The 15213-nt window shown below is 29.2% G+C and overlaps 1 protein-coding gene across 1 annotated transcript; it reads left to right on the forward strand.

Moving 5' to 3' along the window:
• Positions 1-2108: 2108 nt before the first annotated feature.
• Positions 2109-8616, forward strand: LOC120089316 (terpene synthase 10-like). The gene is made up of 7 exons (XM_039046750.1): positions 2109-2318; positions 2670-2940; positions 3473-3851; positions 4720-4938; positions 5794-5932; positions 7886-8131; positions 8308-8616. The coding sequence occupies exons 1-7, from the start codon at positions 2109-2111 to the stop codon at positions 8614-8616; spliced, it is 1773 nt and encodes a 590-aa protein (XP_038902678.1).
• Positions 8617-15213: the final 6597 nt, after the last annotated feature.

A 15213-nucleotide genomic window follows, 5' to 3' on the forward strand; every position in this document is an offset into this window, starting at 1 on the left:
TTATTTTTAAATAAAATTGAATTAGGTTTACAACGTGGCGTAATATATTTCTACATTTTTTTTATCTTTATTTAATATAATTTTTCATATTAAATTTTAAAATTCAAATTTTGGATACAAAGAAAACATTAAATTGTTGTTTTAGAATTTGCACTACATTTGGATCACATAAATCGAAAACAACTTTTAGAAATAGAATTTGTGTTGTCTGCCAAACATATATTCACTAAAATCAATAAAACTAAAAACATAAAACAAAATTAGGATTGTAAACAAAACAGACTCTAAACTTCCCAAAATGATTTTCTTTTCAAAATCTACAACAATAAGATTTTTTTTCCCCAAAAACTCAAAAATTATTGCCCTCATAAATGAACCAAGAATTGGCAAGAAGTTTCGAATGAGAAAGTAAGATATATTTGATGTATATACAACACTATATATTTGAATTTTCTAGATAAACTAGAGTATATTTGATAGGTGTGTGGATAAGACAATTTGTACAATATATTGTCTTATTACCGATATAAGTGACGTATATTTGCATTTTTTAGTATAAAAAAAAAAATCATGGTATATTTGATGTATATTTATATTGTTTTTTTAATATATTACTAATATATTCGAGATATACTTGAGATTTCAATGGGGATGTGTTGATTTTATTCTAGGAATAGAAGAAAATAAACAAAATCTCCAAAAATGAAGGAAATATTAATTTGAAATGTCATGCATTCAATGAATACCCACTAAAATTAATGAATAAAATAATAAAGTCAAGATTTGAAAATAATGTTAATAAGGAAAAGCTTAAATATTTAAAAAATAATGTTAATAATAAATGATATTTCAAAAAAAAAATTAAAATTCTTATATAATTAATAACAAATTCGAAAATGATATATTTTTCTATTTTAAAATATTAATTTCTTACTATTCTACTATGGAGCTATTCACACACATTCAGGATTAACTTGAACGTCAGAATATATGTGGCTTGATACCACACTAGTTTTTAGTGATACTTGATTTGTTGAATTATGTGGTTGAAGTGCTATATTCATAGTTATAAATCTATCCTAATATAAAAAACATTTGTTCATGACACTTTAGCACATAGAAGGGAACAAAATTGTCTCATGAGAACAATGTAAATTCTTTGAATTCAGTTTAGTTTTTCTCATCGTTTTCTCATACTCCTTTAATTTTTTCATTCATTAACTAGAATATAACATATACTATCAATTTCGAAGTTTGAGTTTTGATTTTCTCCTTTGTACACGATTGAAAAAAATTGAAGCCAAACTCAGGTATTATTTTTCTCTCAGTACACTATCAATTTCAACGTGTTTTTCATCATTTTTCGATGATTATAGGTGTCGGGAGGAGTGCGATTTCTTAGATTTTTCATTTATATTTATTTTTGAAACACTCGGTCATTTCTATCTAATGTATGCAACTAACACAAAAGGTTCATTACTATTTGGAAAGAGAAAAAGATTAAAAAGAAAAAAGAAAAAGAAAACAAAGAACCCACTCAACTTAACCCAAACAATAACTTAACCCGTGGAAATAATTCTTAATATTAACGAAAAATAGACAAATTTATGATATGATGGAGTCATTTCCTAAGGCAGTAATTATGATTTACGAATTTAAAATTCAACAATGATTATGTTTTATCCTTTTATAGCAAAGTGTGTATGCTTTATTAAATAATTATTATTAATAAATATATTGACGACAAAATAAGAAGAAAAAAAAAGAAGAAGCGATATAAATATAGCAAGTGTGTATGTTTTTTTAAAATTATTATTAATAAATTTAGCCAGTTGCAGAATGAAGAATTTAAAAAAAAAAAAAAAAAAACATTACATGTCATTTTGAAAAGTGAATTGGTAATAAAATAATAAAAGAAATAAAATAATGTACCAACATAAAATCTAACAACAATGGTTGTAAATAAATAATTCTTCTGTGGAAGAACAAAGCAATGTTTGAATCATCTATATAATTTAGGCCTTTTCATCATATAATTACAACTATCAAATCAACCAAGAAAGTTTGACTTTAAATATCAACACACAACTCTTCATTCTTCTTTGTCAATGGCTCTTCACCAATTTTTCACTTCATTTCCGAGTTCTTTCATCCAACAACAAGTCTCTTTTAATCTTAATCTTCCATGTGTCCCTCGTACCATTAACGTTATCAACACTACAAGAATGTGTAATCAGACTATTATACGACGGTCGGGAAATTACCGACTTCCTATTTGGAAACACGAGTTCATTCAATCATTGAGAAGTGAATTTACGGTATGAATGATGAAAATCTTTAAATTGATTGTTTAGAATCCTTTCGATAATGAATTTGTTTTGAAGTTTTTTATTTTTAAATTTATGTTTGATTACTCTCAATCTTCAAATTATGGGTTTCACTGTTTGAGATACTAAAATTTTTAGTCAACTTATAATCACAAGACAATATTTTAAAAACTTTTTTCATTTTTAGTTTTCTAAGCTTGACATGGTTTTCGAAATATTAGAGTAGAAAAGAGATAACAAATCATAATTTTCAAAAATAAAAAATCAAATAGTAATGTAACACGTTTTAACAAATTTAATTTTGAAAATAATTGGGATTACTTGAATGTATGTTGTGTCCAGGAAGAAATATATGTAGGACGGTTCAATCAGTTGAAGGGAGAGGTAAAGATCATCTTGAACAAAATAATTGACGATCCTCTAAAGCAACTTGAGCTTATTGATACCTTACAACGACTTGGTATCTCATACCATTTTCAGAATGAGATTAAGGATGTGTTAAAAATAACATATGAGAAGAGCTATAAAAGTGATGATTGGAAAAACAACAATCTCTATGCAACCTCACTTGAATTTAGACTCTTAAGACAACATGGATTCAATCTTTCACAAGGTATTTATGTACGCTATTTTTCAAACAATTGCTTTTTTTTTTTTTTTCTTACATTTTTTAATCAAATATATGCATCACCACCAGTTTCTATATTAATAAAAAAAGTGCCATTCTTTTAGGCTATAAAACTTGTTTTTGGATATTTTACTTAAAAAAGATGGAGGTGACAGGTATAAGTTTAGATCATAACTCATGAAAATGTCGATTCACTTCATATATTACATTGATTTGGATTAACATGTGTCGAAATATATAGGTGTAAAAATATAAATATTTTAGTATAGATTTAATTTAATTTAGTACTATAGTCATGTTGCATTACATAATGCATATGTATCGATGTTTAACAATATTTGTATGTTAATGGTAGATGTTTTTAATACCTTATTATATTTTACGTTCAATATCGAATCCATTTGACATGTGAAAATGTATGGACGTAAAATTTCATATATACTATGGTCATGTTGCATGCATTAGATAATATGCATATTTTTTTAATATTTAACAAATATTTGTATTTTACTAGCAGATGTTTTCAATAACTTCTTCTCAGATGAGACGAAAAGTTTCAACTCACATTTGTCCGAGGATTTAAGTGGAATATTAGGTTTATATGAAGCTTCATTTTTATGTATAGAAGGTGAGAATATTTTAGAGAAGGCAAAACATTTTACAATAAAGTATTTAGAAAAATATATGAGATCAAGCAAGGATGAAAATGAAGCAGCCATTATTAGACATGCGTTGGAACTTCCTTTACATTGGAGAATGCCAAGATTAGAAACAAGATGGTTCATTGATATCTACGAGAGAAAAGTGGACATGAATCCTATTCTTCTTGAATTTGCTAAACTTGATTTCAATAGGGTCCAATCTATCCACCAACAAGATTTGAAATATGCATCAAGGTAATACTACTTACAAACCTATGTAGAGTATTCATAAGATTTATTTGTATCAATACCATATCGATTCTTTACATTCCATCTTGCTTTTGAGGGTCAAATCTCATCGTTTAGACAATGAATATCTAAAGGTCAAATCAATTTTCACATTTAATATAATGGATTATATATCGATCGTCATTCTTGAACCAGATTCTAATTATATGATCTACTCCGTAACAGAGAAACATGAAATTCTATTTCAAAGCAAGAGGAGTAACCCATGTATCTTTTAAAAATTGTGAAGTCTCTCCATCTTCATAATGTGAGATTTTCAACATTGAACTGACTAACTCTAATCTAGATTTTCCATTCACGCCATAATTTGATTTTTTCAACAAGTGGGTCCAACATGCTTATAATTGAGGGCCAATTGTAAATACAAAAATTAGATCAAAATATTTGTAGATATAACACAATACAAAAGAATTTACAAATATATATATAACAAAATTTAGACGTAACTATCAGAGTCTCTCAATGATAGACTATAACATTAATAGTAGTCTATCAACAATAGAATCTATCATTAATAGAAATCTATCAATAATAGAGTCTATTACTAATAAGAGTTTATCTAGCGAACTGATAAATTTTACTATATTTATACTTCTTTAAAAATGTTGATATACATTTAATTATTATCCCTAAAATATTAAAACATTATAAGTATGTATATATATGGAGAGAGAAACAAATGAAAATCGAAAATAAGGCATGATGTCATGGTACAAATCAACAATCAATACAAAATTTTAAATGGATATGTTACGCAAAATTTAATTATATCAATACTTTTACAATTTTAACCTACATTATTGTATATGAACAGTTGGTGGAAGGGCAGTGGACTTGGTGAAAAGTTGAAGTTTGCAAGAGATAGAATAATGGAAAATTTCTTTTGGACAGTTGGTTTTGGATTTGAACCTGAATTCTCATATTATAGAAGAATGGCCACAAAAATCAATGTATTCATAACAACAATAGATGATGTTTATGATGTCTATGGTACATTAGATGAGCTTCAACTCTTTACTGATGCAGTTGAGAGGTAAGTAATCAATAATTCTATCACACATGGAAAAGGTCCAAAACAATACTTTATAACAAGAGTGGCCTTTAAGATTAACTTTCTATCAAAATTTCATACCCTCTCTTCCTAAATATTAAGGTCTCGTTTAATAACTGTTTCGTTTTTTTTTTTATTTTAAAAAAATTAAATTTATAGGCACTATTTTCATCTCAAAATTTCTTCATTTGTTATCTATCTTTTACCCATGGTTGAAAACATCAAACCAAATTTTGAAAACTAAAAAAAGTAGTTTTTAAAAATTTATTTTTGTTTTTTAAATTTGGTTAAGAATTCAACCATTATAGTTGATCATGTAAGAAATTGGGAGGAAATAAACATAATTTTCAAAAAAAAAAAAACGAAATGATTACCAAATGAGACCTAAAATTTCTATTTTATTTTTATTTTTTGACTTTTAAGTTTGAAATTTATCAAACACTTATTTACTTTATTTTAAGAATCATATTTTATTCCTCTTCGAATATGTTTGGACTGAGTTCACCCAAATATTTTTTATAAAGTTATAGGAAATATATATTATTCAAATATATAATACCTTTTTAGGGTCCAAAATTTTGCATGTATGTTATAGTTTTCTTTTTGAGCTGCTTTATAATAAAATTAAATGTATCAACTTATCTATAAATATAGTAAAATGTCACTATGTATCATATACTACTAGATGTCTATCACGATCTATCGTTGATAGACAGTAACATTTTGTTATACGTGAAAAATATTTTCAACAGTTTTATTATTTTAAATTTTTCTATTTTCAAAATTTGAATCTAAAAATTCATTAATATTATATTACATTGAAAATTGTGGTTTTAGGTGGGATGTTGCTGCATTAGATCAGCTTCCTGACTATATGAAAATATGTTTTCTTGGTCTTCACAACTCTATAAATGAGATGGCTTTTGATATACTAAGAGACAAAGGAATCAATGTCATCCAATACCTTAAGAAAGCGGTAAGAAGTTAATTTATATTAAACATTTTGTTTTCTTTGCATTTGATTGACATCATCCAAGATCATCGTTTAATTTCATTTGGGTAATTGCAAGAATAACACCAAAAATAACAAAAATCTTAAATTTAGCAACGACTTTTCAAAATTTCCAACTGTAAAAAAAAAAAAAAAAAAAAAAAAAAACACTAGACCTGATTTTCTTTTTTATTATTCCATTTTATTGTTATTGGTGTATCAACATGTATATTAGTAATATATCTGATATACTTTATATATGATATATCAGTCAACGGGTATATTCACATTTATTAATATAACGGATATTTGACTAACGTATCAATTATAAAAGTATATAAATTATATAATTGATGTACCAAATTTACCATTCATATAACTTATTTATTAATATATTAATATATTCACAAGTGTGTTTACAATTGCTATTATTCATGGACTTAATTGAATCTTTATTCTTTTTAGAGTGATTATTTTCCTAATACATTATCACTAACTTATAAGGATTCAATGCATCTGCTGGTAATCATTTTGAATGAATGTTGATAAATTATTGATACATTAATGTACACTTGAAATTGAATTATGAATAGATGTTAATATTACTAATATACTTGAAAACAATGTATTTTTAAAAAATACAACTGATATACTATTGATATACCAATATTACACTTGAAATGAATTTTAAATTAATGTTGATATAACACTAATTCATCGATATTATATTTGAAATTTCATTTAGAATAATTATTGATATACTACTGTTACACTAATAATAGAATTGTAATTATTTTTTAATGAGTATTGATATAATACTGATAAATTATTTTATATGTTGAATGGATTTTGAATTAGTGCTTATAAACTACTAATTCACTAATAATATATCTGAAATTGAATTTTGAATGAATGCTAATATATTACTGATAAACTATTGAATTTACTTGAATTACATTTTGAATTTTGAGTATTGATATACCATTGATATACCAATATTATACTTAAAATAATGGATTTAGAATGAGTTTGATATACTTTTGATACACTAATTATGTATTTGAAATGAATTTTTAATGGCTATTGATGTACTATTGATACATCAATGTTATATTTTAAATGTATTTTTATTGATTATTGATAAACTATTAATACACTAGTGTAATACTTTGTATTGTAGTTTGAATTAGTTATGATATATTATTGATACACTAATAATCTACTTAAAATTCATTTTGAATTAGTATTAATGTACGATTGAAATACCAATGTTATACTTTAAGTATCATTCTGAATGATATTCATATTTAGCATATCAACAATATCATTGATAGGTTTATTTTCTCTAATTATGTATATTAATCAACTTATATATGAAATATGAAACATATATGTTAAACAATTGATATTCTAAAATAAATGTAACTTATATACAATCAAATTCATATCAAAATTTTAAAAATATAACAAACTAACTATTATAATTTATATTTTGTATATCAATTATAACAAGATTAATTCAACTAAGATATATAGCACAAAATCAATTCTAAAAACATAATTCAAAACTCAAATCAGACTATCAAAATTAAACTAATCAAATAAAAATAACTCTATATGAAAACAAAAATAATAAAAATAATATTTACCATAATCGAACAAATAATGGCCACAATAACAAGATGATTAAAGTTTTGATATATTAGTTGTATAAATGATATACTTAATGTAAATCAGTTGCTTCGTATACCAAAATATAAAGTATATCATATGTACCTGTTGATACATAAACGAAGGCAAAATTGGAATAATAAAGAAATCGAGAATTAATTTTTTTTTCTATATTTGCAATTTTTGAAAACCATCGCTAGATTTGCTTTTTGTTTTTTTTTTTTTTTGTTTGCTACCCCATGACAATTTTCCATTTCAATTTTACAGTGGGTAGATTTGTGCAAAACCTATATGTTGGAGGCAACATGGTATCACACTGGTTATAAGCCAACATTGAAAGAATATTTAGATAATGGATGGATTTCAATATCAGGACCTGTTATATTAGTTCATGCCTATGTTTTTGTGACATCTCCAACAATCAAAGATATGGAGAGCTTCAAACAATATGTTGATATGATTCGTTGTTCATCAACAATTTTGCGACTTGCTGATGATTTAGGAACATCATCGGTATGTGAACTATATAATATCTCTTCTTCACGTGATATATTTGATTAAAAAAGCTATATGAGTAAGTATGTGCTTGAGTTAAATTAACAAAATACTCGGTATATATTACCGTTCATTCGTTTGACAGTATGAAATTTTTATTAACTAATATATTATGATGGATAAACTTTATTCAGGATGAATTAGAAAGAGGTGATGTTCCAAAATCAATACAATGTTACATGAATGATACGGAAGCCTCAGAGAGTAACGCTCGTAAACATATAACACATTTGATTGATGAGACATGGAAGAAGCTAAATAAGATTGAACTCGAGAATTCAATCATCCCTCGAGTGTTCATCGAGAGAGCTAAGAATCTTGCTAGAATGGCTCAATGCATGTATCAATACGGGGATGGACATGGCATAGCAAATGAAGAAACAAAAGATCGTGTAATGTCTCTACTTATTCGACCAATTTCCATTAATCCATATAGTGAATGATTTCCAAAGGTTATTTAAATAATACCAATGTCACTCAATATCATTTTAGTAAATTTGGAAGTGTTGTTAATTCATAGAAAATCAATTGTCTTGTTGAACTTTTTAGCATAATTGCTAAATTATGCATAAGCCACATAATGTATCTTCTTGTGGTTGTAAATCAAACATTGTTAAAGTTATCGTTCATAAGACCGAGGCATATTTTGTAAGCCAAAATCAATAAGATTATGTAAGTTCTCTATATTAATAAAATGAAATTCTCAAACTTTTTGTAGTCGAATCAATGTGTTTTTATATGATCTTTCTCAAGTATGCAACACATGCAAAGATGGGTGATTCTCACTCTCGAATGATGAATCAAAAGCTTAAAAAGCAAAGTATATTCGAGATCATGACCCTTGATTTTAGGATTTTCCATAATCCCCTAGTAACAATGATCTGAAAAAAATAAATTGTCTAAACGATAGAACAACAAAAGTTTCAAATAAATCCAAAACTTTGAAACGATTCGACTTTTGTAGAACAGACCATAAGCATTACTATGCATGCACGAAAATTTAACAAGGAGAGAGCTCTATAAAATGGCTAATTAATACCCCTTGAAAAGTGAAGAAAAAAATATTAATGCTACCCTTTAAAAAATTACCAAACTTTGTTCCGAACAAAAAAAAAAAAAAAAAAAAAAAAAACTTTAAACAATCTGTTATTTTCTAAGAAAATATGTTCATGTCCATCAAACTTGAACATCCAATGCACTGAAATTGACAACTAATGTTCGTCACTTCCGCTAAATATATATATAACAACACTAACTAGTCTAGAAGATTCTTGAAATGTCTATTATTTGACATCAAAATGTAAATTAAATTTTTTTTTTCTAGAGGCATGTTGTAATATATAAAATAAATATTTTAAAGTAAAAAATCTATAAATATCCTAGATTTTTCTTAGATTCAAGGAATTCTAGATAATTCATTTAGATAAGCATAATCTAAATATTTAGAATATTTGTAGGATCCAAGAATAGCGTAGAAAAATCCTTTTACTTGGGCTCCAAAGCTAGAATAGTGAGTGAGTATCTTAAGAGTGAAAGAGTAATTTCTAAGCGTTCATCCTTGTATATTTCTAAATTAAAGTCTATTTTTTCAAAAGAGATTGTTTCTCTTCCTTTTGTGCCAATTTTTTCAGCAAGTGGTATCAGAGTCAAGTTAGCATAGCTTCACTACTACAAAAACAATATTACTTGACGTTTTTTCGTAGTCAAGTATCAGTGTTACTAATGTTTTTAAAAACGTTAAGTAATCACATGTCAAGAATAGGAGAAATTTTTTAACTGTCTAGAAGCGTCAAGCTTCTGTTGACTTATTTTAAATGTCAAGTATCTACGTTCTTGACATTTATTATGAATCAAAACTTTCATAACTTGACCGTTTTTATTTGGAAAATGTAATTTTTTCTTAAAACAAAAAAAACTAATAACTTAATTAATACATGATACATTTTACTTGTCAAGTTTGTTTTTTTTTTTAAAAAAAAAGAAAATTATACTATTAGAAATTACCTATATAATTCCTCCTGTTTTGATGTCTAACAATCGCATTGATATAGATAAGACAAACAATAGTCATCAATCAAATAAACAACACACACATTTCCAACCTTTTCAACCATATAAACAAATAATATATATTCACAATTTTATGTCTACAATGTTACTACACTTCATTTATATGAATAATTCCAAAATTACAACTCTATATTAATACTTTCAATATTACAACATTAACAACCTCATGAATAATTCAAAAGTTGCAAACTCTCTCTCCCAACAAGTGAATAAAAACTCATTTGGACACAATATACTTAATATCAAAAAATGATTTATGATCCTTATCATAAAACACAAAACATATGTAATAATAAAAAAGAGAGATTACACCCTCCTTTAAGCACCACAATACTCCTAAGTAACTCCAAAGTCAAAGTTTCATCGGATGTTATCCTCAACTCATTGAAATCTACAAACAAAAAGAGAAAAATATTAAAACAGTGAACTTTTAAGTCTATACAGTGCCTCCAAAAAAAATATAGACCAACTTGTTGAAGAATAGCTCTACATTTACAATCAATAATTGAAATACAAAGTAGAGCCAATGAATTATGTGAAAAAAATATTGTACTTTAACATAAAACAATCAATCGATTCATCAACCAAGACAAAAGCTTTTTTACTAAAAAAGAAGTTCTAATTATTAAAACAAAATAGTTCAAGAGATACAAACTTAAAGAAGCTCGAAACTCAACAGCCTTGTTAAACACCTATCAATGCAGGATACATCAAAACACTCCACTCATGTTAAACACCACAACAACATCAAACACTTTAATTGAGTCTAAAACTTGTTGTTACCTACATAACTTCACCAAACGAGCCCAAATGATTGTTGATTGGTAATTAGATGTGATCAAATTAGTTTGAAACTGCAAACAAAAGGTTCCTAAAGGTTAGAACTTAAGATACAACACTTCAATTGTTTGCAAAAGAGGCAAGATGTACCAATACTCACCTAACTTCACCGAACAGAATCAAGTGCAAGCTAGAAAGTGTTTGCCGGAGTTTGAAGGGCCTAAACCTGTAGATTTGAAACTATTACGAGGTGGGTAACTCAAAGCTAAAGAGAAAAAAGGAGTAAGTCCTTATCGGAACGCACCAAAAGAAGGAAAACGTTGTTGGTAAGTGTTCGAACAAGTTCAAACTTGAAAATCCAACCTCTTCAAGCTATAGGTAATCTGGTTTAAGGCTGAAAGAACAATGGGCATCCTTTAAAGAGTCGTCTCCTTGAAGCGTTGATGAAACAAAAATGTAAATAGTTAAATATATGCTAAACTCATCCTATAGAAAATTGATTTTAAGAACACCTTTGAAAAATGCAACCGAATGCAGAACGAAAAATATCTTTATTAAACATATACTTAAGGGGGATGTACTACATCTTCTCCCCTTCCCTAGCGTTGGCTTCTGCTGCTACCACCTACAAGTATGTATGTATGTTATGAATGATGATGAGATGGGGAGCAGAGACAAAGGAAAAAGTAAAGTACTTTGAAGGAATTAGAAGAAAACAACAAATGAAAGATAAGCAACAAAGTACAGAGCATGAAGCTATAAAAATTAAATTTTCTAAAAGTAATTTAACACCCCTCCCAAAAAAGATAGAAAAAGAAAGGAATGGGAGAGTTAACATTAAAATTGTTTCTATTGAAATAGAAAGGAAAGAAACGACATAAGGTTTACGTGGAAAATCCTAATTCAGGAAAGAAAAATCACGATAGAAAAGGTTTTATTATTTTTAATGTCATGCTTACAAGAGTCCTCAACCTCAGATACAAATAGGATGAGGGGAAACCCTAATTTAGTAAATATAGAATAAACTATAAAAATTCCCTTAGGGCTAATTCAATTTCAACACTCCCCCTCAAGTTGGGGCGTAGATATCGGCAAGACCCAACTTGCTAACACAAGCGTCAAACGTCTGTCTCGGTAACCCTTTGGTAAGTACATCTGTAACCTGTTGGACTGAAGGTACATAGGGAATACAGATAACCCCGTGGTCTCTTATACACATCTAGATGTGTATAAGAGACAGATCTGAGTCAGTATATGCCTCGATGCTCCATATGTCATATTTTCTGAACACTAAGCCCTTCCTAGGAGTGGACTTCAGGTATTTCAAAATTCAAGTCACGGCTTCCATGTGCTTTTCATACGGATTCTGCATGAACTGACTTATCACACTCATAGCATAGGAGATGTCAGGCCTAGTATGAGATAAGTAAATCAGTTTTCCCACCAGGCGTTGATACCTCTCCTTATTCACAGGAACTCCTTCCGAAATGCTTTCAGTTTGCCATTGACCTCAATAGGAGTGTCAATGGGTTGCATCCAGTCATTCCTGTTTCCTTCAACAAGTCCAGAGTGTATTTCCGTTGAAATACAGATATTCCTGCTTTTGATCTCGCCACTTCCATCCCGAGAAAATACCTTAGACTACCAAGATCCTTGATTTCATTTTCGCCTACCATCCTTTGTTTCAGCTTAACAATTTCTGTCGTGTCATCTCCTGATAAAATGATGTCATCAACATACACCACCAATACAACAATCTTCCCTAAAGGTTATTTTTTTTGGTAAACAATGTATGATTAGAATGACCTTGAACAAACCCTTAGGACTTAACAAACACTGTGAACCTGTCAACCCATGGCCTAGGAGATTGCTTCAACCCATATAAGGACTTCCTGAGTTTGCAAATATGATTATGATAACGGGCGGAAATGCACGTTATCATAGTGCTATGTTCTTAAACAATGTTGACTTGTGTTCATAAAATGTGTTAGATTGCGTCAAAAAATCATTAAGTTTATTATATTGCGGCCGCATGCGTTCATTGCATAGGAACAATTGGTTTTTGTATTTTTGTGCAAAAAATGCATTGACGCAAGGCGGAAATTGCGATCATAGGAAATCATTGGTCGAGCGTAGCATTACCATAAGGCTTTGTGGTGATTGTGTTTGCAAACATTTGCCCAAGAAGGATTGTCGGAACTTGGTCAGCGTAACTTGATGGGCGCATCTGAGTGAAAGGTATAATTAATCACGATGGGACAGAAAGCTGATGACAGTCGAATCCGAATTAAGTTGACAGCTGCTAACGAACAAGTACATTCAGCTTTTCGGTGACAAATATTCGGCGCATCAGTCAGGAATTAAAGCCGTCCCATCTGCAAAATCATGAGAGCGAAGCCGCCTTTCACCTTGGAAGTTCTATAAATACCAGAGGCATCCTTCAGAAAAGGGGTTAATCAATTCAGCAGTCTTTACGAGTTCACCGTTATGTTCATAGTTTAGCCTTGTTCTTAGATTTTCTTTCATTTTACGGCAGACGCGAGAGAAGAAGGTTGTACAACGGATCGTTCCGGTAAACTTGGGAGAGCGTCGAAAGTTGCCAAAACAGAGAGAGGGTCGACGCTTGCGGAAGCAGGAATATCTTTGGAACCGAATAGAGATTGACAGTGTAAAAGCCTCGGTCAGCAAGGAATTGCTACCAGGCTCTCTATCTTTATCTTCCATTTTTATTTTGTACTCAAACTCATTTATAAAAAATGGAATTTTCTTCTCTATATCTGTTTACTTTCTGTTATTTACGCATGAGTAGCTAAATCTATTGAATGGGTTGAGAAGCATTTAGCTTGCACAACTGGGAATCTTCATTCTATGCGATTATCTTGTATTATGTATGCTTCATTCGTCCATTAGAGATACTCGGAAGGGTAGTCTATGGACAGGATCTAGGCTTGGAAAAGTCAGGTTAGAATCTAGGCTCGAAAGAGTCAGATTATAACGCATAATCAAGAGATAGGAGCTTAGGAATAAGCACTATTTGCTATTAACGCATCGCATACGTCCTAGAGATAGGATATGATTGTGTGCGGTCACCTTGCATTTATGCATCTTTCATCATCGCATAGGACAAGAGTAAAGACTTAGGAATAAGCTCTATGGACACTTTTGCATTCAACACATGCGTCCTAGATTTAGGAGCATCGCATTTGCATTGGAAAATGACTTGCTGTGCATGGTTGTAGCATGATCGCATAGTTTGACGTATTCCCAGGTAACGCTAGCAAAAGACCTTCTCAACCCATTCATCCGCATACTCAGTGCATCTATCACATAATCCGAATTTTTCTCAAATTCGCCGCATTTATTTATTTTTTATCACCGCAAACAACAACCTCAACAACTATTGACTTATTTGGTTACCGCAAAGTTTTCATAAAAATTACCACCGCAACCTGTTTTCACAAGTTCCTGAGTTCGACCTTGGACTTACCAGGAAACTTAGTGCAATTTACACTTGGATTCCTTCGAGGAAACTTGAGTGCTCAACGCAATTTCACCATCGTATATCATCCATAATTTTACTTCATAAAATAACGCATCAAGTTTTTGGCGCCGTTGCCGGGGGCTTCGCTAATGGTAATTTTTCTGAATTCTTTGCAGACTCTTAATCTCTAGCGAATTACAACATGGAGATTGTGAGGACATTCAGATGGAGACTAAGAGACTGCTATAAACAAAAAATGTGAATCTATAAACTACAAGTCTATAAACTTATAACGCAAATTTTTAAGTCATACAATGATGCACGCAAGGTTGAATGATGACTTTATTATTTGTATGCGATACTACTTCTAGATATGCGTTATTTATGAGAATCTAGTAGTATACTATGTGTTGTCACAAGTTTCCTTGCATTGGAACCAAGTATAATTCCACCGCAAGTTTCTTGGTGTGATCCGAGGTCGAACACAAGGATTGTTTGAGTAATTGAAAATGCGATAAAGTAAAGGTAAGCGATAAAATGCGATAATAAAGTAAATTGTAGTAAAGGAAAAGTGCGATAAAATGAACCTAAGCTACGATAAAATGAACCTAAGTTATGATGATACAAGATACAGGTTTCATGATACAAGATACCAAGGTTGAGTCTGATTGTGAAGAATATACAAAGATCGTGTTATGCGGTGGCAAGT

This window comes from Benincasa hispida, chromosome 10 (assembly GCF_009727055.1).
Source record: "Benincasa hispida cultivar B227 chromosome 10, ASM972705v1, whole genome shotgun sequence".
In the NCBI taxonomy this organism is placed as follows: domain Eukaryota; kingdom Viridiplantae; phylum Streptophyta; class Magnoliopsida; order Cucurbitales; family Cucurbitaceae; genus Benincasa; species Benincasa hispida.